Source organism: Mobula hypostoma, chromosome 8 (genome assembly GCF_963921235.1).
Source record: "Mobula hypostoma chromosome 8, sMobHyp1.1, whole genome shotgun sequence".
In the NCBI taxonomy this organism is placed as follows: Eukaryota; Metazoa; Chordata; class Chondrichthyes; order Myliobatiformes; family Myliobatidae; genus Mobula; species Mobula hypostoma.
In genome coordinates, this window is record NC_086104.1 from 59,656,069 (window position 1) to 59,682,875 (window position 26,807).

The 26,807-nt window shown below is 42.0% G+C and overlaps 1 protein-coding gene across 6 annotated transcripts in view; it reads right to left on the reverse strand.

Moving 5' to 3' along the window:
- fancl (FA complementation group L) overlaps positions 1–26,807 on the reverse strand; it is a 63,942-nt gene that overhangs the window by 9,259 nt on the left and 27,876 nt on the right. For 5 of the 6 annotated variants that reach the window (XM_063055941.1, XM_063055938.1, XM_063055939.1 and 2 more), the window contains 4 exons: positions 22,499–22,555; positions 10,892–10,989; positions 4,620–4,716; positions 1,806–1,874 (listed from right to left, as the gene is read on the reverse strand). In XM_063055941.1, the coding sequence (XP_062912011.1) occupies positions 1,806–1,874; positions 4,620–4,716; positions 10,892–10,989; positions 22,499–22,555 (321 nt within the window). Of the gene's footprint in view, positions 1–1,805; positions 1,875–4,619; positions 4,717–10,891; positions 10,990–22,498; positions 22,556–26,149; positions 26,257–26,807 lie in introns of all 6 variants that reach the window. The other variant, XM_063055942.1, reaches the window with a different exon arrangement.

Genomic DNA, 26,807 nt, shown 5'->3' on the forward strand with positions numbered 1-26,807 from the left:
ACATGCTGAGCTCCTCCAGAATGTTGTCTGTGTTGCTCAGAATTTACAGCATCTGCAGTATCTCGTGTTTATGATTTTCTCTTTTTTTTGTTCTTCTTTTCTCCCTCTCCAACACCTCCTCCCTTACCCAAACATTATCCAGTTTGGAAGTTAATTTGGAAAGTACAATGCACACAAAATGCTGGAGAAACTCAGCAGGCCAGGCAACATCAATGAGAAAAAGTACAGTTAAAGTTTCAGGCCGAGACACTTCAGCAAGACAGGTCTCAGCCCAAAATGTCGACTGTACTTTTTTTTCCCCCACAGATGCTGCCCGGCCTGCTGAGTTCCTCCAGCATTTTGTGTGTGTTGCTTGGATTTCCAGCATCTGCAGATTCTCTTGTTTGGAAAGTACAAAATCTACCTTGCTATCACAGGAGGACTTTGCTCATTGTAAATCAATTCACACTGAGACCAACTTATAATTCTACTTGTAAGCAAAGATAAACTTACCTAATTCTAAATTATAGACACAAAAAATTCTGCAGATGCACTGGAAATCTTGAGAGGCACAGACAAAATACTGGAGGAACTCAGCAAGTCAGGCAACAGCTATGGAGCGGAATAAACATACGACACTTTGGACCCAGACACTTTATTCTAAATTCTTTAAGCTGTCCACCCTTCAAACGTGGCACCAAAGCATGAAACAAGGCAGCCTGAAGAAGGTCTTTAGGTCTTTTTAGTCAGTTGTCAATTTCACTTGTATGTGTGGGGAATGAAGGCAGGATCAGCTTTCTGAATAAGCTCAATAGCAAGATGCTTGTTAGGTATTATTAGAAAAAAGATAATGAAATAATTAAGAAAGCAATAGGAAAGATTAGTACTAATCGAAAAGCACATTAGTGTCAAGAGAAATAGAAATATTCCAGTTGGAGGTGTGCAGTTATAGCTGATGCTACCAACAGGAATGAAATAATTGAGTGTTTGATCCAGAATGAAGCCTTCAACAGAAAGTAAACAAGTTTCACGTGACTGGTGCACTTTCTGAACATGATCAAGGAAAGATATTCCCATTTTCCCTAAGGAATGGTTACAACTGACAATCATATAGTGCAGTAGAACTGAGGATTAATATTTTTATTCAGATAAAATATATTGATACATTCATCTGACACTTCAGTCAAAATCCTAGTTATTACAAAATAATCTCAATAATCATTGAGATTGCCAAAAAGTGGCAATCCTATCATCAGTATCTTGCCAAACAACAAGGAACAACTACAATGTTCAAATTTCTGTTACTTATTTTGATATTTAGGAGACTCAACGATGCAAACCTTTCTCTCCTCTTATTTTCCTTTTGTTACCAGTCACCTGGTGATATGTCACCCAAGTGATCCTTATCACCAGCAAGTGATTATGTCACTTGATTACATGGCCCCTCATAGACAATATTAATGTTTCTTCACTTAAACTCAGTTCAGCATGAATATGTTTGTGTGGGCACCAGGAATAAGAACTCTGACCAACTTTTCTTCTTCAGGCTCCTGGCTAAAACCAGCAAAGACCAGCAATTTACCACATCACTGTAATTCAATGAACTCAATAAATTAAAGGGGCAGTCAACAACAAATAAATGACTGATGCTTTCATAAATATTTTCATAATAAAACATATTGTTTTAGAGAAGTGTATCTTAAAAGTAGACTCAGTTTCAGCAAAGGCAGTTTTATCAAGTTTTATAAATGGCTTGCTCTATGATATTAAACAGCATACAAATTAACTACAGTAAAAAGAAATTGATTGCAGAATTGGACCAGTACCTGATGAGTCCAAGAGGGCACAAATGGAACAGGAAAATCTGTGGCACAATCAGGTGGGTCCACTGGATACTGAAAATAGAAAACAATGATCAAAAAAGGGTTCCTTTGCTAACATTAGACCCCAGGGGTATTACAAAGGTGAAAAAGAAAGTCTTCTGATTACAGATCTTTACCACACAAACTCCGGTGCCACACTTATTCGAAAAAACATTTTAATATTAAGAAGTATTGAAGGAGATGCGTAGGTTAAGCTTACAATATTTACAATGGATTACAGGAAGGAACCTGGAACACATCACTAGTGGCGGTGGAATTAGGTACTTTTACAAGAACTTAAATATTTAGCTGACTACATATGTGCTGGAAAATAGGATTCATAAACAAAGGAATCCGATGGTAGGCATGGACACACTGTCCTGGAGCGCCTGTTTCTACGCTGTATGACCGATTAATCAGATGATAGTGCAGATGCAGACTCACTCAAATGCATTTTCCCCCAATTCCGTGTAATAAACCATTATTTTACTTTGGCCACAGTTCATAGATCACTCTCTCCTCCTTCCCAACATTCCTTTACCTCAAAGTTAGTAAGCACACATACAGCATATTGGTATAAAAAATTCAAGTCATGAAAAGTTAATAAGCAATTGAAATTCAGTACATCGTATAAAACCAGAATGTTTTTAATATGATTTAAACAAAGCATCACAAAGTATCAGTACCATAAAAGATGTTTACTGTTCACCGGTGACCTAGATGCATTTGAACAGCAGTGTAGATGATTCAGCGTATAGTGTACAAGACACAGAGGTGTCTTGACTGAACTGTACTACTACTACATTAGAGTCATTGACACAAGTATATTTCCAATTCCAGAGATCAGAGATTGATCCTCCTTCAGTGTGCCTGCTTGTAAAATATACACTTAAAAAAAACGTTGAGGGGACATGGACTTCACATTCTGAACCAGCTTCTAATTGCCCCTTAGAAGGTGGTGTGCTGCCTTCCTGAATTGCTGCTGTTCTTGAGGTGTGGATATAGCTACAACGCATTTGAGGAGTGACTTCAAGGAGTTTGATCCAGCAACAATGAAATAAGAGCAATATACAGTCAGGATGATCATGGCTCGAATGGCAACTTCAGGTGGTAGTCTTCCCATGCTTTGCTGCCCAAAAGGATGAAAAGGCAAACAAAACTACATCTATTTTCCAAAAATGTAAATTTCTTTGGTCATAAATTTTGTTAAAAATGAAAACAGCTCATCAGCTTGAGTGAATAATGCATAAATTTTATTAAAAACACAACCGGGTAGTGTCTGGATTATGGACACATCCTTCCATCTTTGTCACTTGTAATAGTTTTGATATAGGAAAAGACAATATAGTGTTCCAGAAACAAAAAATTCAGATTTTTATAATGAAATATCTCAGAAATTAAGGGAATAATTGACATAGTCTTTCTGACTCATATTCACTTTAGAAGTCATAAGGCTGGATACAAGCCCCATTCTGAAGCATGAGCACAAGAAAATCCAGTAGGTGGCACTGAGGAAAACTACATTACTAGAGGAGCCAATAAAATACTAACTTCCTCGAGTCAGATCTTTTCCAAATATTGTTTATAAAAACTGTAAATAAATGTTAAAAGCTGACACACAGTAACTATGGGGTTACATCATTAACTTTAGACCATGACCACTACCCAGTGGAAGTAATTCCACTTACCATCTACAATTTTCACTTCAATTCTTCTCAAACTACTAATTATTTCAAGGAAGACTTTTATGAACATTTTTTATATGGTACTGTGTCTGGTCATTACTCACGTGCCATCTTTCACACAATTATTTTCAAGCTAATTTGCTGTGGGACAACAATAGATGAGCATAAAGTCGACACAGAGCAATAGTCAAGTTGCTGGTATAATAGCCAAAGCTCAGAACTATTGATCCAAAGATTCGAACCCCACATGACAGTGACATTTTAAAATAGTTTTAAAAATACAAAAATGCAATTTAAAAGGTATTCTCAGTAATTATAACACAAAAGTTCTGGATTACTGAAAAATATCATCTGTCTCAATGATGAACTTTCAGGTAAGGAGAATAGTCCATGCGCAGTTCCAGACCAATCATCATAACTGCTTCAATTCAGGGGCAATTAGAGCTGATGAAGAATAAGTGCTGGGATTACTCAAAGCATCACATCCCATGAACAAAGAAATAACACAATTGCACACTTTCAACCGTCATTTCTAGCTTGGAACACCCAGCCATATTTAAAAACTCGTGCTGAGAGTAACTTCGTGTGTCCATACTTATTTCTGGCTAGGCTTCAACAATTGAGTGTGTAGAGGAAACAAACTTCAGATATTGCTTTGTATGGTTCAGTCACCTGCCATATTATCTTGTTGAGTCACTAGGAGAACATTTCATTTCTTGTAATAGACTGACTGAATATCTTTGATAGATTTTCCATACAGCTTTAAAGGTCAAATTTGCTTCTGCTAAAAGTGAGCATCATATAATCAAGATCAACTTAATTTATTCTGAGCAGTTACATACTTTCCCGGAGAATAAACTTGTGTAATAAATGTGAATGCAACTTGGAATCAGTTTTCTTTCTCCAAAACTTTATAACCGAAAGACTGAAGTTGGATGAAAATGCAAGATCAAATGATATCTAATTCTTCATTTACGATGGTAAGTAAATACATCTTCCTGTACCCAATATCAGTTTCTTTAAAAAAAACACTAAATTGCTGTTCACATGAAATCCCAACACTATATCACAAAATCCATTACTGGTTCCTCACCTTTGATTTTAATTTAATTGTGATCATATGCTCTCGACCTGCAGAATCCTCAGCCTTCAGCTTAATGGTCCTGAACTCTGTATCCATATAAGCAAGCCTGAGAAGAAAATATATGAAAGGTTTATGAAATCAAAGTCTACTAGCAATTTGATGTGTTTGCTTTACTCCTATTAATCTGAAACTAATATCAAAAAGACAAGGTCTTGAGTGCCAAGCATTTCTCCTGTCACAGATTTACTGTTGTTAATACACCAGTCTGCTGCTTAATGTGATCATATATCAGAAAGTTATTTATGACCCGTGTCAAGGCTCACGCTGTGGTCAGTGAGCACCATGTTTCAGTTTTCCATCATAGCTACCTTTGGCACACACAGCAGGTTCCTGTCAGCCTTTACTTATGCACGCATAAAACATCCTGTCAGTCCTTTGATCAATTTTTGCAGTTTTATACTACGTTTGGCCAGGCAGGATGTTTTTTAAAACCGTAAAATTACTCACTTCTAATCTGTTCCTTTTTATTCAAGCTTTTGTCCTGTAAACTGCTAATGTTTTCAACAAGACTGATCATTGGTACATATAGGGGTTCTCCACATTCCTGCTTTTGCAGCATTTTCACTAACCAAGTGCAATTGTAAGTAGGAAAATCATTAATGCAGTCCATTTAGAAAGAGAGCAATACAAAATCTATAAACATATTCTAATGGGATATTCTACCGTTCATATTGACATTTGTTAATCAATTACTAAAGTCTTCTCACCTAATGTAGTAAAATAATTACAGTTTAAGAAATCTGCACTCCCACATGATGTGGTAGCAAGTCAAATTGGTAAAACCCCTGGATTAACCTATTTCAGTGCCAAGTTAGCCTACTTTCAACACCATCATTCCTCAAAACTCATCAGTCAGTTCCAAGATCTGGGCTTTGCTACCTCCCTGTGCAACTGAATCCTCGATTTCATCACTGACAGACCTCATATAGCACAGAATTTATTAAACCAGAATAAACTTCAAACCAGAATAAACCATGCAATACCCTTTCATTCTTACCTTCATAGAAAAGGTGTTAAATATTGTTTAATAACCACATTTCTTAAAAACCAATAGCACCATTGGCAATCATGTTACTCTTGGGGAAGAATTCTACTACAATAACTGAGGGTTTCCTCGCCCATCCCAACCCCTCTCTGTCCAGCAACGCAAGACCCCTATACAATGGTACTCCCTTATCACGCCCTCTGCCTGTACTTCACTCACATCTATAGATTCTGTATTCTAGAATACTAAGCTGCCAGTCCTGCCCTTCTCTCTGCCATATTTCTGTTATGACTACAATATTCCAGTCCTCTGAGCCAATCCCCACTCTGAGTTTGTATGCCTTGTTTGAGCATTGAAATAAGTGCAGTTTAACTGAGAAATTCCCTGCCTTTACTCTGGACCCTAGCTATGCTGATTATTAAGCGTTCCTGTGGCTACCGCTTTTATCCCATTGCTTGCTCCTGCTCCAAGTCTACCCCTACTTCCAATATAGTTTAAATCCTCCTGAGTAGAACTAGCAAAGTTACCTGTGAGGATATTGGTCCATCTCTGCTTCAAGCATAACTCAGCTCTCTTGTGTAGGACACTCTACTCCAGAAAAGATCCAAGAACCTGAATCCATGCCCCCTGCACCAGCTCCTCAGCCACAATTCATCAGGCCTATCCTGCTAGTTCTGTTCTTGCTAGCACATGGCACCAGGAGTAATCTGCAGATCACTACCTTAAACATCCTGCTTCTTTATTTCCTATCCAACTCCCTAAACTCATTCTGCAGGACCTCATCCCTTCTTCTACTTAGATTGTTTGTAACAACATGGACAACAACCTCTAGCCATTCACTCTCCCCTCAAGAATTTTCTGCACCCTCCCAGACACATCACTGACACTAGCTCCCAGGAAGAAACACAGTATTCTAGTGTCTCTTCTGCAGTCACAGAATCCCATCTGTCCCTCTCACTATCAAGTCTCCTATCACTATTGCCCTGTTTTAATGTACCCCTCCTCTCCGAGCTTCAGACTCCGATGCTGCAACAGAGACCTGACTACTGCTGTCAACCCTTGAAAAAACATACATCTCACAGTATCCAAGGGCCTATAGACCTGTTAGCAAGGGGAATGGGCAAGGGAGAATCCTGCCTACTCCTCTCAATTTCCCTGGTGGTTTCTATCCATAGCAAGCTTATACTTTGGGTGTGACTACCCTCAAAAGTTCAAAGTAAATTATCAAAGCATGTATATATTACCGTATACTACCTCAAGATTCATTTTCTTGCTGGCATTTACAGGGGAAAAAAAATACAAGAATTCTTACGAAAATTTTACACAAGGGTGATTCTTCAATTAGGGGCACTTTTCACTACATGAAATTCTGAAAAATAAAATTTCTTGACTCTCTGGTTTGTTATGTTATAACCTTTATTTTAGGCTCTGGAATGAAGACCAGATCTTGGCATTCATCAATCTTTAAGAGAACTTTTAGATTTTAAGGCATTTTTGCAGAGTTTTCACAGATGAGCATCATTACCATCACACCCCCAAAATACTGAATTTAATTTAAAATGAAATGACAAAAATTTCAAAGTTAATCCTGCAAATAAAATGGTTTTTAATAAATATACTTTAGTTCTGTTTGCTCTCATTTTCTCCCAGCCTCTCCTTTGAGGCGTTTCACGGCATTAGCTCTATCAGAATGCACAGGTAAAGCCTCACGAAAATGGAGGTCATTCTGTTCTTGTTGCTGGCCAACCGGAGGTCCTGGTGGGGTATTCTCTGCTATAAAACTTTGTACTGCCTGTGTTATCTTATCAGCCCCCCTTTTGTTTCTTGGATTAAATCCCCACTGTCATCTCTTCAGTCTCTGTTCATGCTTTGGTAATTGTGAGATGATCTTAAGTTTTCTTGTCTCCCCTCCTTTTTTGTATCTCTCTCTTTCAAGGTACTGCAGATATTTCACTGTGTCTTCTTTAATTGCGTTTCTGTTTTTTTTTGATCAGACTGCTGTTGATTTTGGGACCAGCTCAACAACTTCCCCGCCACTTATTTGATGGTAATGGCATGTGATGGTAATGACATTTCTCCCTTTCAGAAAAAATGTAGGCTAGGTCTCGTACTTGCTAACTCGACTGGATAGCTAGTTGAAAATGTAAGTTAAATATACAGAAATAAAGTAAAGTTATTTATTTCTCAGTTAAAACATTCAAATAGTAACTCATTTGGTAATGACACATAATAAACCTACTCTCTGATCAGGAGATATAAATCTTTAAATTACTCACATTTCTGGATGTCAAAATGTCAGTCTTCTGCTATGACAGCCACATGCTCCCCCGTCACTTCTCATTTCCATGGCAACCATATAAGCAGTTGTTTGAAAAAACTTGCTTGGTCTTTAAAATGTGTTGCGTGTTGGTAATACAGAAGTGTTGGGAACAGCAGTTCTTTGTCATTAAAGTGTACAATTTGCATACAAAATAACCCACATGAATTTGACGTGTTTTAAAAGTTCTTGAGAGAAAATACTCCCTAAAAGTTTCATGAATTTAATACTTCTTATTACTTTATTTTGAAGTCAAAGTTACAGAATCCGGGTACGGGGACAAACCCAAAATGGTGAAATTCTGGCACAGTCAAGTTTTTAACTCATTTAAAAATTAAGAAAGTATTATTTATGAAGCACGTTGAAAAAAGTTTAGCTACTGTTACCCAACTTTTAAAACAACAGTACTTGTTTTTGTAAAAGCTATTTTTTTCTTGAAAATCTACCATAAAGTTACACTAATTTAACTTTGTATGTTATCACCCGCATACAAAGACTAAAAAACAGCTAATGTGCAAAAGAAGAAAACTGTGCAAATAAAAAAAACTGAGAACGTAGGTTGTAATGAGTCCTTGAAAATGAGTGTGTAGATTGTAGAATCATTTCAGAGTGGTGATTGAAGCTATCCACACTGGTTCAGGAGCCTGATAGTTGTAGGATAATAACTTTGGCTGAACCTGGTGGTGTGGAACCTAAGGCTTCTGTACCTCCTACCTGATGATAGCAGTGCGAAGAGGGCCATCAAGTTCTAGGGCAAAGGTAGATATGCCTCATGAATTATGGCTTATTAGATAAGAGTGATAAGACAATGATGGTGGACAAGTAGCTCTAATCATTTGTTTTTGTTTCCCTCACGGAACAGCAATAGCAGGTGGAATGAGCACCTATAACTGGGACTGCAGCAACGAAGGCAGGAGATAAGTCTAAACCATTTGTCAACCACTGACATAGGACATTACATATGCCATTCCCTGGTAGAATAAGACACATACAGGATCTCTCCCAGTCTTTACAACCTCCGATAATCTACATCGAAAGATCAACATTGATTTCATTGCTAAAAATATGAATTGCACAGGTAGCAAGTCATTCCACAAGCAACTTTCAAGATTTAAAATGCCACAAACTAATTTGAACAATGGTCACCAAGTGCAAATCGGCAAATCTAAAGAGGTGCTAGAACTAGAATAGACCCATTTGCTCACTGTTGTTCCACATCTCTCTTTAGCTTTAACAAACAAGTATATATCTAAATCTACACTGAAAAGTTTAATAAAGAATCCATAAATTACTTGTGCAGCAACTAATATGTCTACCCTAACTGTGGATTGGCCTAAACTACTATTCAAATGAAATTATGATCAGAGATGTCTTCCTTATTCAAAGATGGGGTTTCTTTTCCTCCACCATTGATGCTGCCCTCACCCCATCTTCCCACCATCTTAAAAGAGATAGAGTTCCTTTCGTCCTCACCCACCATCATGAGCCTCACATCCAGCATATCATTCTCCACAATGCCTGCCATATTCAATGGGGACCCTACCACCACTCACATCTTTACCCCGCACCCCCCCTCCCCCACAATTCTCCACCTTCTGCAGGGATTGTTCCCTCCATGGTTCCCTTGTCTCTTCGTTCCCCCCCCCTCAACTAATCTCCCTCCTGCCACTTATTCCTGCAAGCAGAAGTGTTGCACCTGCCCATTCACTTCCTCCTCGCCTCCATTCAAGGCCGTAAACAGTCCTTCCAGGTGAGGCAACGAATCACCTGTATATCTGCTGGGGCCGTCTACTGTATCTGGTGCTCCCGTGGCAGCCTCCTCAGCATTGCTGAGACCTGACATAGATTGGGGGACCGCCTTATCAGGTACCTTCGCTCCATCCACGAAAAGCAGGATTTCCTGGTAGCCCACCATTCCCATTCCGAAATGTCACTCCATGGCCTCCTCTACTCCCACGATGAGACCACTCTTAGTCTGGAGGAGTAACACCTCATATTTCATCTGGGTAGGCTCCAACCTGATGACAACCTGAAGTTTCTCCAACTTCCAGTAACTCCCCCCCCCCACTCTGCTCCCCACCTGATCTCTTCTCCTCACATTACTCTCACCTCCCCCCAATATCCCTCCTCCTTCCCTTGCTCCCGTGGTTCACTCACCTGTCCTATCAGATTCCTTCTTCTCCAGCTTTACTCTTTTCACCTATCACCTCCCAACTTCTCATTTCATCCCCCCTCTCCCCCCACCTGGTTCCACTTATCACCTTACAGCTTGTACTTCTTCCCCTCCCACCACCTTCTTATTCTGGCTTCTTCCCTCTTCTTTTCCATTCCTGTTGAAGGATCTCAGCCCAAAACGTTATATGCTTATTTATTTTCATAGATGATGCCTGATCTGCTGAGTTCCTCTTGCATTTAGTGTCTGTTGCTCTAGATTTCCAATATCTGCAGAATCTCTTGTTTTTTACAAGTGAAATTATCTGCCTCTAGCTTTATTAGCTCCTTTAGTCTAGATTCATTTATCAAGATAAACTGTATTGGGGTATTTAATCAATTGGAAAGATTTTTATCATTAAATATTTTGATTAAGTCTCTGCTTGGTTTCAATAGCATAGGAAAGCTAGTAGCAAGAAAATTAAGTTTTAGCCTCAAGCAATACAGCTCCTGAACCACCAGGGGCCATCCAAAGGCCAAACAATATGCTTTCTGAAAACAGTGGAGATCAAAGGTTCAAGTACCATCTTGAAAGACACAGGTTAGCTGGCAATTAGCAGCACATCTGAGAAACTTACAAACCCTGCTGTGCCCAATAACCTCAAAGATATTTAAATTAATACAATTTTTAGAACACTACTGTAAATTCTATGGACTCAAACTCATGCAAATTCATTATTCATAGAACAAAAAGAAATCATAACTTACTTATCCCAACCCAAACTTTCAATCTCTTTTATAAGCTGTTCATAATACTGAGGAGGTGGAGGACTTTGCAGGTCATGTTTGTTTCTTAATGCAATTTCCTGAAAAAAAAGAGAAATTACCATTCAACAATGATCTCACATTTCTCAGGTGATTTCTGTAGAAAACACCAATCCGCTATTATAAGGCACCACAGTATAACATGGACACTACAGGAGTTAAGATCATTAATTTTGTAAAATGCAGTAGCCACTGGATGCATTTCAAGGTTGACTTCTCAGGTCAGGTCAACAGCACAAGCACTAACTCTCAAAATAAAATGAAAGTTTTGATGATTTAAATCATGCTTGGGCTTGGAGGGAGGGAGGTAACAGCATGAAACATTTGTTGAACAAGATTGTATCTGGCTGCTGCATTCCAAGAAAGAGCCAAGGTGAGCAGTCATGATGTAGGAATACTTGATTGAAAATGGCAGAAGGAACTTTATGCAGACAAGTGTGAGGAAAGTTACCCCCTGTAGTAACTTGCTGGATCTTCAATCAGAGTACTAGAATGCAAACTGGTCTTTGTTCTGGCATTGAAACTTGGAAAATTAAGTGATTTCAGTTCTTGATCTGTCTACTAGACAACACATCTTGTAACAACTGAACTTGGAAATGTAAACAGGCAGGAGAAGTCCCATTTCACACAAGATAGAACACCTTTCAACCTACAAAACAGCTGAAAGCCTTCTAAATTTAATAACTTAAAAAAGCACACCACTGAAAAATAAAAACTAGAAGAGTAGAACTAACAATATACTGTTATATAGACCACTGTAAAATATCTCAAGAGACTTCACTTATTTCATCAAATCTTAAATAAAACCATCAGGGTCAGGGTTGGTGTTTTTCACTCCACTCCTGTGAATTCTGAAGTAGCTGATAAAAATCAAAGCAGCTTCTGCCACAGCTGAGACGGTGCTCAACATGGTGGACAGCTTCTGCTGCTTATTAGGCTGGGATTTTGCAAACTTTAACGCATGGGTCTGTTACTATTGACTTCTCTACAAAGGTCTTGACTTTCATACTGAAGACCATGTTGCTTGCTGCAACAAGCAACAGCTTAACATGCGTGTTCGGTGACGCCATCTTAAACCTTCCGGTTAACGTGACACTACGTGCATGTGGCAGCTCACTGGTAGTTTGAAAGACAAGAAATTTGACTAAAAACATTTAGGATGAATGAGATTTAGGAAGGATATGTGATTTTAACATGCAAAAGAATAACAGGCTGGAAATTCACCAGCAGCCTCAGGGGAGTACTTCCATCAAAGCAGAGAACTGTATGAGCCTCCAATTTTGACTTAAGCAGCACCTAAAGAAAACACACCAAATCATTTTTCGTATGATTCTTGACCTGTCTTATTTCTGAAACAATCTTTCATATGTGTAATGGTTTCCAGGTTAATAGTATTAAAATAAAAAATAAAATTGCACGAGACAAAATTGGCAAACATTGTTGCCAGTTCAAGTGCTATAGTCATTGCCACCTTCTGCATGTGGCATTACTCACAGTGCAAATGAAGTTTCAAACTAAGGAACAAGGTTGACGTACAAAGGCACACGAATTAGTAGTAGTTTCAAAGCATCTCTTCCATTTCATGCACGTCTGCTGTTACCCCATCCTCCTTCCCCCCTACAAGGGATAGGTTTCCTCGTCTTCACCTACCACCTCACCAGCCTCCGTGTCCAGCACATAATTCTCCACAACTTCCACCATCTCCAACGGGATCCCACCACCAAGCACATCTTTCCTGCCCCCCACTTACTCTATTCCACAGGGATTGCTCCCTACGCGACTCCTTTGTCCGTTCATCCCTCCCCACTGATCTCCCTCCCAGCACTTATCCTTGCAAGCGGAACAAGAGCTACACCTGCTCCTACACCTCCTCCCTCACTACCATTCAGGGCCCCAAACACTCCTTCCAGGTGAGGCGACACTTCACCTGTGAGTCTGTTGGGGTCACGTACTGCGTCCGGTGCTCCCAGTGTGACTTCCTGTGTATCGGTGAGACTGACGTAGATTGGTAGACCGCTTCACTGAGCACCTACGCTCCTCCGCCAGAAGAAGCGGGATCTCCCAGTGGCCACACGTTTTTAATTCCACTTCCCATTCGGATATGTCAATGCATGGCCTCCTCTAATGTCGCAATGAGGCCACACTCAGGTTGGAGGAAGAAGACCTTACATTCCGTCTGGATTGTCTCCAACCTGTTGGCACGATCATCGATTTTTGAACTTCCGGTATTGCCTCCCCCCTCCCCCACCATTCCCTATTTCATTTTCCCCCTCACCATATCTCCTTGCCTGCCCATCGCCTGCCTCTGGGGCTCCTTCCCCCTTTTCTTTCTTCCATGGCCTTCTGTCCTCTCCTATCAGACTCCCCCTTTTCCAGCCCTGCATCTCTTTCACTAATACATTTCCCAGCTCCTAAGTTCATCCCTCCCCCTCCCAGTTTTACCTATCACCTTGTGTTTCTCTCTCCCCTTCCCCCACCTTTTAAATCTACTCGTCTTTTTACCCCAGTCCTGCCAAAAGGTCTCGGCCCGAATCCACCACTGCCATTGGCAGGTCGTTCCACATTCTTACCATCCTCTGAGTGAACAAGTTCCGTCTCATGTTCCCCTTAAACAGTTCACCTTTCACACTTAACCCATGACCTCTTGTTCTCGTCTCATCCAATGCCAGTGGAAAAAAGCCTGTTTGCATTTACTCTATCTATACCCCTCATAATGTTGTATACCTCTATCAAATCTCCCCTTGTTCCTCTATGCTCAAGGGAATAAAGTCCAAACTTATTCAAATTTTCCCTAAAAGCTCAGGTCCTCAAATCCTAGCAATGTCCTTGTAAATTTCTTCTGTACTCTTCCAATCTTATTGATATCTTTCCTGTAGGTAGGTGACCAGGACTGTACATAATACTCCAATTTAGGCTTCACCAACATCTTATACAACTTCAAATTAACATCCTAACTTCTGTACTCAATACTTTGATTTATGAAGGGTAATATGCCAAAAGCTCTCTTTACAACCCTATCTACCTATAATACAACTTTCAAGGAATTATGGATCTGTATTCCCAGATCATTCTGTTCTACCACACTCCTCAGTGCCCTACCACTCACTTTACAAATCCTATCCTGGTTGGTCCTCTCAAATTGTAACACCTCATACTTGTTGGCATTAAACTCCATCTGCTAATTTTCAGACCATTTTCCAGTTGGTCCAGATCCCTCTGCAAGCCATGATAGCCTTCCTCACTATCCACTTCACCCCTAATCTTGGTGTCATCCACAAATCTTCTGATCCAGTTTACCATATTATCAGCCAGATCATTGATATAGATGACAAATAATAATGGACCCAGCACCAATCCCAACCGCACAATACTTGTCACAGGCCTCCAGTCAGAAAGGCAACCATCTACTACTGCTCTCTGTCTTCTGCAGTGAACCAAATTTACAACCTCATACTGAATACCAAGTAACTGAATCTTCTTGACCAACCCCCCTCGCAGGATCTTGTCAAATGCCTTGTTAAAGTCGATGTAGACAATATTCACTGCCTTGTCTTCAACAACTTTTCTGATAATTTACTTGAAAAACCCTTTAGGAGTGGTTAGACATGAACTCTTTGTACCAAGTACAAAGCCATGTTGACTATCCCTAATCAATCCCTGTCTATCCAAATACTTATATATTCAGTCCCTCAGAATACCTTCAAGTAACTTGCCACTACTGATATCAAGCTCACCAGCCTATAATTTCATGGTTTATTCTTAAAGCCTTTTCTTAAACAACAGAACTGCATTAGCTATCCTCCAACCTTCTGGCACCTCACCCATTGCTAAAACTGTTTTAAATATCTCTGTTAGGGCCCCTGCAATTTCTGGACCAGCCTCCCACAAGGTTCGAGGGAACACCTTGTCAGGCCCTGCGAATTTTTTCACCTTAATTTGCCTCCAGACAACAAACTCCTCCTCTGTAATCTGAAAACAGTCCAAGACTTCACTGCTACATTGCTTCACGTCGTTTAGTTCTGCGTCCATCTCTCAAGTAAACATAGATTCAAAAATCCAATTAAGATCTCCCCCATCTCTTTCAGCTCCATGCATAAACAACCACTCTGATCTTCCAGAGGACCAATTTTTGTCCCTTACTACCCTTTGCTCTTATTTATCTGTAGAAGCCCTTGGGATTCTCCTCCACCTAGTCTTCTAGAGCAAACTCATCCCCTCTTTTAGCCCTCCTGATCTCCTTCTTAAGTGTTCTCATAACATTTCTTATACTCAAGTACCTCATTTCTTCCTTCCTGCCTATAGTTGCTATGTATCTTCTTCTTAACCAGGGCCTCGACATCTCAAAAACAAAGCTTCCCTAATCCTGTTATCCTTGCCTTTTATTCTAACAGAAACATACAAACTCTGTACTCTCAAAATTTCACTTTTGCAGGCTTCCCATTTACCAAGTACACCACTGCCAGAATCCAATCCACTCTTGCCAGATCCTTTTTGATGCCATCCAAATTGGCCATTCTCCAATTTAGAATCTCAACCCAAGGACCAAAGCTATCCTGCTCCATAATTATTTTGAAACTAATTGCATTATGAGCATTAGATGCAAAGTGTTCCCTTACACAACCATATATCACCTGACCTGTCTCATCCCTAAAAGGAGATGTAGTATTGCACTCCTTCTTGTTGGGACCTATGCATTGATTAAGGAAACCTTCCTGAACATATTTGACAAACTCTATCCCATCCAGCCCTTTTACTGTATAGGAGTCCCAATTAATACGTGGAAAGTTAAAATCACCTACTATCACAATCTTATATTTCTTGCGACTGTCTGCAATCTCTCTACAAATTTGCTCCTTTAAATCCTGCTGACTGTTGGGTGGTCTGTAATCCCATTGCTTCCTCACCACTATCTACCCCTCCACCTATCTTCGTATCATCCACAAACTTTGCCACAAAGCCATCAATTCCATTATCCAAATCATTCACGAGCAATGTGAGAAGTAGCGCTCCCAATACTGACCCCTGAGGAGCACCACTAGTCACTGGCAGCCAACCAGAAAAGGCCCCTTTATTCTCAGGCACTGCCTCCTGCCTGTCAGCCATTCCTCTATTCTTGCCAGTATCTCTCCTGTCACGCCATAGGATTTTATCTTGTTAAGCAGCCTCATGTGAGGCACCTTACAAATGCCTTCTGAAAATCCAAGTAAATGACACCTACTGCCTTTCCTTTGTCTAACCTGCTTGTTACTTCCTCCAAGAACTCTAACAGATTTGTAATGCAAGATTTCCATTTAGAGAAACCATGCTAACTTTGAATTATTTTATCATTAGTCTCCAAGCACCCCGAAACCTCATCCTTAATAATAGACCCCAAGACTTTCCCAACCACTGAGGTTCGGCTCACTGGCCTATAATTTTCTTTCTTTTGGCTTACTCCCTTCTTAAAGAGTGGAGTGACATTTGTAATCTTCCAGTCCTCCGAGACCATGCCAGAATCAAGTGATTCTTGAAAGATCATGACCAATGCATCTGTTATCTCTTCAACAACCTCTCTCAGGACTCTGGGATGTAGTCCAACTGGTCCAGTTGGCTTATCCACCTTAAGACCTTTGAGTTTGCCAAGCACTTTTTCCTTTGTAACAGCAATGGCACTCACTCCTGCTCCCTGACACCCACAGATCTCTGGCACACTGCTAGTGTCTTCCACAATGACAGATGCAAAGTATTCATTAAGTTCATCTGCCGTTTCTTTGTCCCCCATTACTACCTCACCAACATCATTTTCCAGTGGTCCAACATCAACTCTCACCTTCCTTTTACTCTTTGTATAATTGAAGAAAACTTTTCGTATCCTGCTTTATACTGTTGACTAGTTTGCCCTCATATTTCATCTTTTCCCTTCTTATGGCTTTTTCAGTTGCCTTTTGTTGGATTTTAAAAGCTTCCCAATCATCCAACTTCCCAATCACTTTTGCTACCTTATATGCCCTTTCCTAGGCTTTTATGCAGTCCCCAACTTCCCTTGCCAGCCATGGTTGCCTACCTCTGACATTTGAGAACTACTTCCGCGGGACATGTCTATCCTGGACCTTATGAACCATCTCCAGAAACTTCAGCCACCATTGCTCTGCTGTTATCCTCACCAGTATCCTCCTCCAATCCACCTGGGCAAGCTCCTCTCTCATGCCTCTGTAATTCCCTTTATTCCATTGCGATACTGATACATGTGACTTAGGTTTCTCCCTCTCAAATTGCAGTATGAATTTAATCATATTATGATCACTGTCTCCGAAGAGTCCCTTTACATTGTTCCAGAATAAGACCTGGGTTATTACACAACACCCAATCTCTAATTGCGCAGCGAGTTCATCCACCCTATTCCAAATGCTATGCGCATTTAAATATAGCGCCCTCAGAGCTGTATTGTTCACCCTATTGAATTTTGTCTCTGTGGTACAATTCAACTCTTTGCTCTGTCTGCATTTGTACCCAATCACTGGCTTGCCCTTCCTTTCATAGAACATAGAACAGTACAGCACAGGCCCTTCGGCCCACAATGTTGTGCCGACCATTAAACCTGGCCGCCCATATAACCCCCCACGTTAAATTCCTCCATATACCTGTCTAGTAGTCTCTTAAATTTCACTAGTGTATCTGCCTCCACCGCTGACTCAGGCAGTGCATTCCACGCACCAACCACTCTCTGAGTAAAAAACCTTCCTCTAATATGCCCCTTCAACTTCCCACCCCTTACCTTAAAGCCATGTCCTCTTGTATTGAGCAGTGGTGCCCTGGGGAAGAGGCACTAGCTGTCCACTCTATCTATTCCTCTTATTATCTTGTATACCACTATCATGTCTCCTCTCATCCTCCTTCTCTCCAGAGAGTAAAGGCCTAGCTCCCTTAATCTCTGATCATAACACATACTCTAAACCAGGCAGCATCCTGGTAAATCTCCTCTGTACCCTTTCCAAAACTTCCACATCCTTCCTTAGTGAGGCGACAAGAACTGGACACAGTACTCCAAGTGTGGCCTAACCAGAGTTTTATAGAGCTGCATCATTACATCGCGACTCTTAAACTCTATCCCTCGACTTATGAAAGCTAACACCCCATAAGCTTTCTTAACTACCCTATCTACCTGTGAGGCAACTTTCAGGGATCTGTAGACATGTACCCCCAGATCCCTCTGCTCCTCCACACTACCAAGTATCCTGCCATTTACTTTGTACTCTGCCTTGGAGTTTGTCCTTCCAAAGTGTACCACCTCACAATTCTCCAGGTTGAACTCCATCTGCCACTTCTCAGCCCACTTCTGCATCCTATCAATGTCTCTCTGCAATCTTCCACAATCCTCTACACTATCCACAACACCAACAACCTTTGTGTCATCTGCAAACTTGCCAACCCACCCTTCTACTCCCACATCCAGGTCGTTAATAAAAATCACAAAAAGTAGAGGTCCCAGAACCAATCCTTGTGGGACACCACTAGTCACAACCCTCCAATCCGAATGTACTCCCTCCACCACGACCATCTGCTTTCTGCAGGCAAGCCAATTTTGAATCCACCTGGCCAAACTTCCCTGGATCCCATGCCTTCTGACTTTCTGAATAAGCCTACTGTGTGGAACTTTGTCAAATGCCTTACTAAAATCTATATAGATCACATCCACTGCACTACCCTCATCTATATGCCTGGTCACCTCCTCAAAGAACTCTATCAGGCTTGTTAGACATGATCTGCCCTTCACAAAGCAATGCTCACTGTCCCTGATCAGACCATGATTCTCTAAATGCCCAAAGATCTCTAAGGATATTTTCCGACAACTTTCCCACCACAGACATCAGGCTCACAGGTCTATAATTACCCGGACTATCCCTACTACCTTTTTTGAGCAAGGGGACAACATTCGCCTCCCTCCAATCCTCCGGTACCATTCTTGTGGACAACGAGGACATAAAGATCCTAGCCAGAGGCTTAGCAATCTCTTCCCTCGCCTCGTGGAGCAGCCAGGGGAATATTCCGCCAGGCCCTGGGGACTTACCTGTCCCTATATATTTTAACAACTCCAACACCTCCTCTCCCTTAATATTAACACGCTCCAGAACATCAACCTCACTCATATTGTCCTCACCGTCATCAAGTTCCCTCTCATTGGTGAATACCGAAGAGAAGTATTCATTGAGGACCTCGCTCACTTCCACAGCCTCCAGGCACATCTTCCCACCTTTATCTCTAATCGGTCCTACCACTCCTGTCATCCTTTTTTTCTTCACATAATTGAAGAATGCCTTGGGGTTTTCCTTTACCCTACTTGACAAGGCCTTCTCATACCCCCTTCTTGCTCGCCTCAGCTCCTTCTTAAGCTCCTTTCTTGTTTCCCTATATTCCTCAATAGACCCATCTGATCCTTGCTTCCTAAACCACATGTATGCTGCCTCCTTCCACCTGACTAGATTTTCCACCTCACTTGTCACCCATGGTTTCTTCACCCTACCATTCTCATCTTCCTCACCGGGACAAATTTATCCCTAACATCCTGCAAGAGATCTCTAAACATCAACCACATGTCCGTAGTACGTTTCCCTGCAAAAACATCATCCCAATTCACACCCTCAAGTTTTAGCCTTATAGCCTCATAATTTGCCCTTCCCTAATTAAAAATTTTTCTGTCCTCTCTGATTCTATCCTTTTCCATGATAATGCTAAAGGCCTGGAAGCGGTGGTCACTGTCCCCCAGATGTTCACTCACTGAGAGATCTGAGACCTGACCCGGTTCATTACCTAATACTAGATCTAGTATGGCATCCCCCCCTAGTTGGTCTGTCAACATACTGTGACAGGAATCCGTCCTGGACACACTTAACAAACTCTCCCCCTTCTAAACCATTGGAACTAATCAGGTGTCAATCAATATTAGGGAAGTTAAAGTCACCCATGATAACAACCCTGTTATTTTTGCACCTTTCCAAAATCTGCCTCCCAATCTGCTCCTCGGTATCTCCGCTGCTACCAGGGGGCCTATAGAATACTCCCAATAGAGTAACTGCTCCCTTCCTGTTCCTGACTTCTACCCATACTGATTCTAAAGAGGATCCTGCTACATTACCCACCCTTTCTGTAGCTGTAATAGTATCCCTGACCAGTAACGTCACCCCTCCTCCCCTCCCCCCACCATCCCTTTTAAAGCACTGAAATCCAGGAATATTGAGAATCCATTCCTGGCCTGGTGCCAGCCAAGTCTCTGTAATGGCCACTACATCATAATTCTATGTATGTATCCAAGCTCTCAGTTCATCACTTTTGTTCCTGATGCTTCTTGCATTGAAGTACACTCACTTTAGCCCTTCTACCTTACTACCTTTACACCCTTTAATCTGTTTCTCTTTCCTCAAAGCCTCTTTATATGTTAGATCTGGCTTTACTCCATGCACTATACTTACAGTTCTCGCATGACCTTTATCCTCCTCCACCTCACTATCTGCTCTAACACTTTGGTTCCCCTCCCCCTGGAAATCGAGTTTAAACCCCCCGGAGCAGCACTAGCAAACCTTCCCGCAAGGATGTTAGTCCCTCTCCAGTTCAGGTGCAACCTGTCCCGTCAGAACAGGTCCCATCTTCCCTGGAGCAAGGCCCAATTGTCCAGAAACATGAAGCCCTCCCTCCTGCACCAACTCCTTAGCCACGTATTTAGCTGCATTATCTTCCTATTTCTAGCCTCACTAGCACGTGGCACGGGTAGCAATCCTGAGATCGCAACTCTGGTCCTGTCCTTCACCTTTGCACCGAACTCCCTAACTTCTCTTTTCAGGACCTCCTTCTCCTTCCTATCCATGTCATTGGTCCCTACATGGACCACGACATCCGACTGCTCACCTTCCCTCTTGAGAATACTGAGAACTCAAACCAAGATATCGCAGACCCTGGCACCAGGGAGGCAACAGACCATCCGGGATTCTCGATCTCCTCCACATAACCTCTTATCTGTCTCTCTATTGAATCCTCTATCACTACTGCTCCCCTTCTTTTCCCTCCTTCCCTTCTGAGCTGAACTGAGCTTTCATTCATGTTACATCCATCATCTACTTGTAAACCTGCTAGCGTATCCTCAGCTCTATCATACTGATTCCCATCCCCCTGCCATATTAACTTAAACCACTTCCAATAGCTCTCGTAAATTTGTCCGCAAGAATATTGACGCCCCCTCGGATTCAAGTGTAACCCATCCCTTTTGTATAGGTCACATCTGCCACAGAAGAGGTTCCAATTATCCAGAAATCTGACTCCTTGCCCCCTGCTCCTACTCTTCAGCCATGCATTTATCTGCCACCTCATTCAATTCCTGTACTCACTGTCACATGGCACAGGCAGCAATCCTGAGATTATTACCCTTGAGGTCCTGCTTCTCAGTGAACTTCCTAACTCCCTGTATTACCTTTTCAGGACCTCCTCCACGACTTACCACGTATGTACCACGACTTCTGGCTGCTCACTCTCCCTTTTCAGGATATCATGGAGACTTTCAGAAACATTGCAGACCCTGGCACCTGAGAGGCAAACTACCAAAAGCATTCCACTATCTATCCTGGCATCCCCACTGCTCTAACTGTGCAATAAGAAAACAAGAAAGAAAAATTAAATGGAAAAATTTACCTACAACCCCTGCCTCTCCTCACCAAAGCCTCTATGAGCCAAATCCAGAACTCCTCACTCTACTGGACCACTCACACCAGGTCCCATAGGAGAATCAGGAGCAAATACTCCAGAGAATAACTATCTTAGAAGACCCTGTATCAGGAACTTGCAGAAGAAATTGCCACATCAAGCTCTGGGCATGTTCTTCCACAGCAGATAATAAATTAATAAAAATAGTAAGTTTTGAAAAGTCATGAAACTAAATAAATAGAGTTGTGAAACTAAATAATTAATGATTTTTGTTTGAAAATGTGTGATCAATCTTTGTGTTGTATGAACGAAACACAAATAATAAATTATGGTTATTAAGCAAAATCACTGCACAGTATGGTTTATCAGGAACTGAACTTTAAATGGCAACAACAGCCTTTTGCTTTTCCAAAATTTCCTCCAAATGATTCTTGAGAAATAATGTACGTCCTCACTGCCTGTTCCGGTTGAGCCAAAGTAGGTGCAATCATACTAACTAGTTCCATCTTGAAAGTGTTTTAAAATCCAAACATTATCCACCACTATGATCACTTGATTGCACTGGGAATAATATCGGCTCTTCTGTCTTTTAAACCTCGAGCACAGATTCCCAACCCTTTATATGCCATGGTCCCCTATTGCTAGCCAAGGAGTCCATGGATCCCAGGCAGGGAACCGCTGACCTAGAGGATTATGAATACTTCAGAATAAAAGATGTTAAAGTAGTATTTAACAAAGTGCTAAAGAAGACAAGTATTTATTATCAGAACTCAAAAGCCAGAATTATAAACTTCAGCTATTTCTGCAAAATGCATACAGTTCACTGAAAGCATATTGTTTCGTGGAGTTCAAGCTTTAAGTTTCACCTGCAGTTTTACTTACCAAAACAGTTTTAAACTCCAGCATAAAGCTAACCAGATCAGTGGATTGTTGCAGTCTCTAGAGAGGAATAAACAATTAGTCAATCGATTTCTCATTAATTGCTGTGGCTATGTGCACGTAGTGTTAAACCTCAAGCAGATTATGGCCTCAGTTCCAGAACAAAACCAAATCCCAGGATTACATTTCTTTCATATTTACCCAAACTGTAAATGGAGATTAATAGATTGCCTAATTAGATTAGATTTATTAGGCACATATACATCAAAACACACAGTGAAATGCATCCAACAGGAATTCTGCAGATGCTGGAAATTCAAGCAACATACATCAAAGTTGCTGGTGAACGCAGCAGGCCAAGCAGCATCTGTAGGAAGAGGTGCAGTCGACGTTTCCGGCCGAGACCCTTCGTCAGGACTAACTGAAGGAAGAGTGAGTAAGGGATTTGAAAGTTGGAGGGGGAGGGGGAGATCCAAAATGATAGGAGAAGACAGGAGGGGGCCGGATAGAGCCGAGAGCTGGACAGGTGATAGGCAAAAGGGGATACGAGAGGATCATGGGACAGGAGGTCCGGGAAGAAAGACAAGGCGGGGCGGGGGGGTGACCCAGAGGATGGGCAAGAGGTATATTCAGAGGGACAGAGGGAGAAAAAGGAGAGTGAGAGAAAGAATGTGTGCATAAAAATGAGTAACAGATGGGGTACGAGGGGGAGGTGGGGCCTTAGCGGAAGTTAGAGAAGTCGATGTTCATGCCATCAGGTTGGAGGCTACCCAGACGGAATATAAGGTGTTGTTCCTCCAACCTGAGTGTGGCTTCATCTTTACAGTAGAGGAGGCCGTGGATAGACATGTCAGAATGGGAATGGGATGTGGAATTAAAATGTGTGGCCACTGGGAGATCCTGCTTTCTCTGGCGGACAGAGCGTAGACATTCAGCAAAGCGGTCTCCCAGTCTGCGTCGGGTCTCGCCAATATATAAAAGGCCACATCGGGAGCACCGGACGCAGTAAATCACCCCAGTCCACTCACAGGTGAAGTGATGCCTCACCTGGAAGGACTGATCTCCCTCCTGGCACTTATCCGTGTAAGCAGAACAAGTGCTACACATGCCCTTACACTTCCTCCCTTACCACCATTCAGGGCCCCAAACAGTCCTTCCAGGTGAGGCAACACTTCACCTGTGAGTCGGCTGGGGTGATATACTGCGTCTGGTGCTCCCGATGTGGCCTTTTGTATATTGGCGAGACCCGACACAGACTGGGAGACCGCTTTGCTGAACACCTACGCTCTGTCCGCCAGAGAAAGCAGGATCTCCCAGTGGCCACACATTTTAATTCCACATCCCATTCCCATTCTGACATGTCTATCCACGGCCTCCTCTACTGTAATGATGAAGCCACACTCAGGTTGGAGGAACAACACCTTATATTCCGTCTGGGTAGTGTTACGTACCCCGTAACTGGGTTGTCAAACCAGCAGAAATGGATCACTCAGTTGGAGTCTGGAGTACTAGAACTAAGAAAGTTTTATTAAAGAAACAAGCAACACAGTAATCGAAAGGATAATAAATGCAACAGTTCAGCGATGATAAACACATGTGCACAGAATTAAGATAACAGCATCAATCAAGCTCTATCGTTGTCTAGGGGTAAATGACCAAATTTCAAAGTGACTCAAAGTTCAGTCCAGTTTAGTAGTTCAGTTCGCAGTAATCGTTGCCATGGCGATGGACAATGTGGGGGGAGAGAGAGAGAGAGAGAGAGAGAGAGAGAGAGAGAGAACAGGAACAACTGATCATTCAGACACGGCTTCACTCACAGACCGACGATATGGCTCACAAGCAGCTTTTTGGGCAGGTCCTTGGTGATGTCACCTGAGGTCACCGACTGTGACCCCTCCTCCAGATGCGGTCGATCCTCTGCAGTGAACCCGGCACCCAGGCAAGGGCGGACACACACCGGGTTCCCGCTGATCGTACCTTTCCACCCTGGCCGTTGTCTGGTACTTCCCACCGACTCGTGAGAAGCGTACCGCTTCCAGGGTCTCGTTACCTCGGGTGGCGTGTGTCTCCTGCCTTAGCGAACCGGTCCCTTTTTATCCCCCTGCTGGGGTATCGCCTGTCCATCACTTCAAACAGTTCAAGGTTCAAAGGGGGGGGAGCCGCTCCAGACAGCTCTCTCTCCCCCGTCCCTTCATTACACATCTCCAGACGCTGCTCCATTGTTCCTTATCTCTCCTTCCCCTGAGGGCAGGTGGCAGACCACTTGCTGATGTCACTGATGCTAACCTAGGCCAGCAAACATCTTAATTTTATGTGTATTCTCGTCACAGTAGCCTCCAACCTGATGGCATGAACATCGACTTCTCTAACTTCCGCTAAGGCCCCACCTCCCCCTCATACCCCATCTGTTACTCATTTTTATGCACACATTCTTTCTCTCACTCTCCTTTTTCTCCCTCTGTCCCTCTGAATATACCTCTTGCCCATCCTCTGGGTCACCCCCCCCCCTTGTCTTTCTTCCCGGACCTCCTGTCCCATGATCCTCTCGTATCCCCTTTTGCCAATCACCTGTCCAGCTCTTGGCTCTATCCCTCCCCCTCCTGTCTTCTCCTATCATTTTGGATCTCCCCCTCCCCCTCCAGCTTTCAAATCCCTTACTCACTCTTCCTTCAGTTAGTCCTGACGAAGGGTCTCGGCCTGAAACATCAACTGCACCTCTTCCTACAGATGCTGCTTGGCCTGCTGCGTTCACCAGCAACTTTGGTGAAATGCATCCTTTGTGTTAACACGGTCTGAGGCCCCCAAGTGTCACTATGCTTCTGATGCTAACATAGCATGCTCACAGTGATCTATCTGGCCTGAAATATCCTGGAGTTAAACAATGAGCTTGCAAGTAGATTCACACCTTCAAACTAATTCACATACTTGACTAAATACTGTTACTTTTTTGAATAAAAGACTTCTAAAAAATCATGCATATTGTACATTTGTGCGCACGTAAAACACTGCTAAAGTCCCAAATTTTGATTTGGATTAAATATGAATATGAATAGCAAACCAAAGGGAACTGTAAAGAATCTCATAATAACTTGTTATACTTGTTTCAAAACCATCGAAAGCTGAACCCTAAGTGCTTCTAACAAAATATTTAAACATATGTTTTTCTTATTCTTTGGTCCATATTCAACAATGGGGTGGAAATGTTACAGGAACAGATCCTGTGCCCTCAGCTATTTTACATTAATAGCTTGTATGACAAGAGTGCAACATTTGTCAAAACTACAAAGCTGCAGTGTGGAGGAGGCAGAGAATTCTGACAAGCAACTGGGCAAGGTGACAGATCAAATATGATGTGGGAAACTGCAAGGTATACATTGAGCTGAGAGAATGAAAATGCAGAAATCTTTTTAATATTAGACAAAATGTTAGTGTTTTGTTGGATCAGGTTTTAAAATATCTCATGACATGCAAGTATAGAGCAATTAAATGGCAAAACAGTCTTTACTGCAAGGAACTTGGAATACAAGAGACAAGGAAATCTCGCAGAGAATGTATAAGGCTTTCGTGAGGTCTCATTTAAAGTAACGTGTGCTTATCAACACTGAACCAAAAGTATAAACTTATCTCAGAGTTAGCGCAACATGGACATATTACCATGATTTCTAGAGCGATGAGAGTCATTTATTTGGAGAGATTGAATAAGATGAACTTGAACACAGTGGAGTTTGGAATGACTCGTGAAGACATTCATATGCAGTGTTCTGAGAAGGAATACAAATACATATTAAGATGCAGCACTAGCTGTGGAGTGCATAATTACAGTGTACGGAAGAAATTCCTCCTTGTCTCCATCCTAAATGGCATCCATCCTCCCTCGACTAAGGGAAGAGGGATGCCGTTTAGGATAGAGACAAGCAGAAATTTATTTGGCACAGAGGGCTGAAAGTGTTTGGAATTCTTAACCTCAAAAGGCTCAGAAAGCTCAGACATTGAGTATATTCAGGGTTGTGGAATTTGTTGCCACAAGCGGCTGTGGAGGCCAAGTCATTGGGTGCATTTCAGGCAGCGATGGATAGGTTCTTGATTAGCCAGGGCACCAAAAGGTATGGGGAGAGGCAGGGGAGTGGGGATGACTGGAAGAATTGGATCAGCCCATGAGTAAATGGTGGAGCAGACTCGATGGGCCAAATGGACTACTTCTGCTCCTATATCTTATGGTCTTATTGCAAGCACAATACTGTGGAGGCCATGTGGTGTGTCCCAGTAAAGTAAATGGAAATCAAGGTGAATTTCTGGACAGCAGCGACAAGCC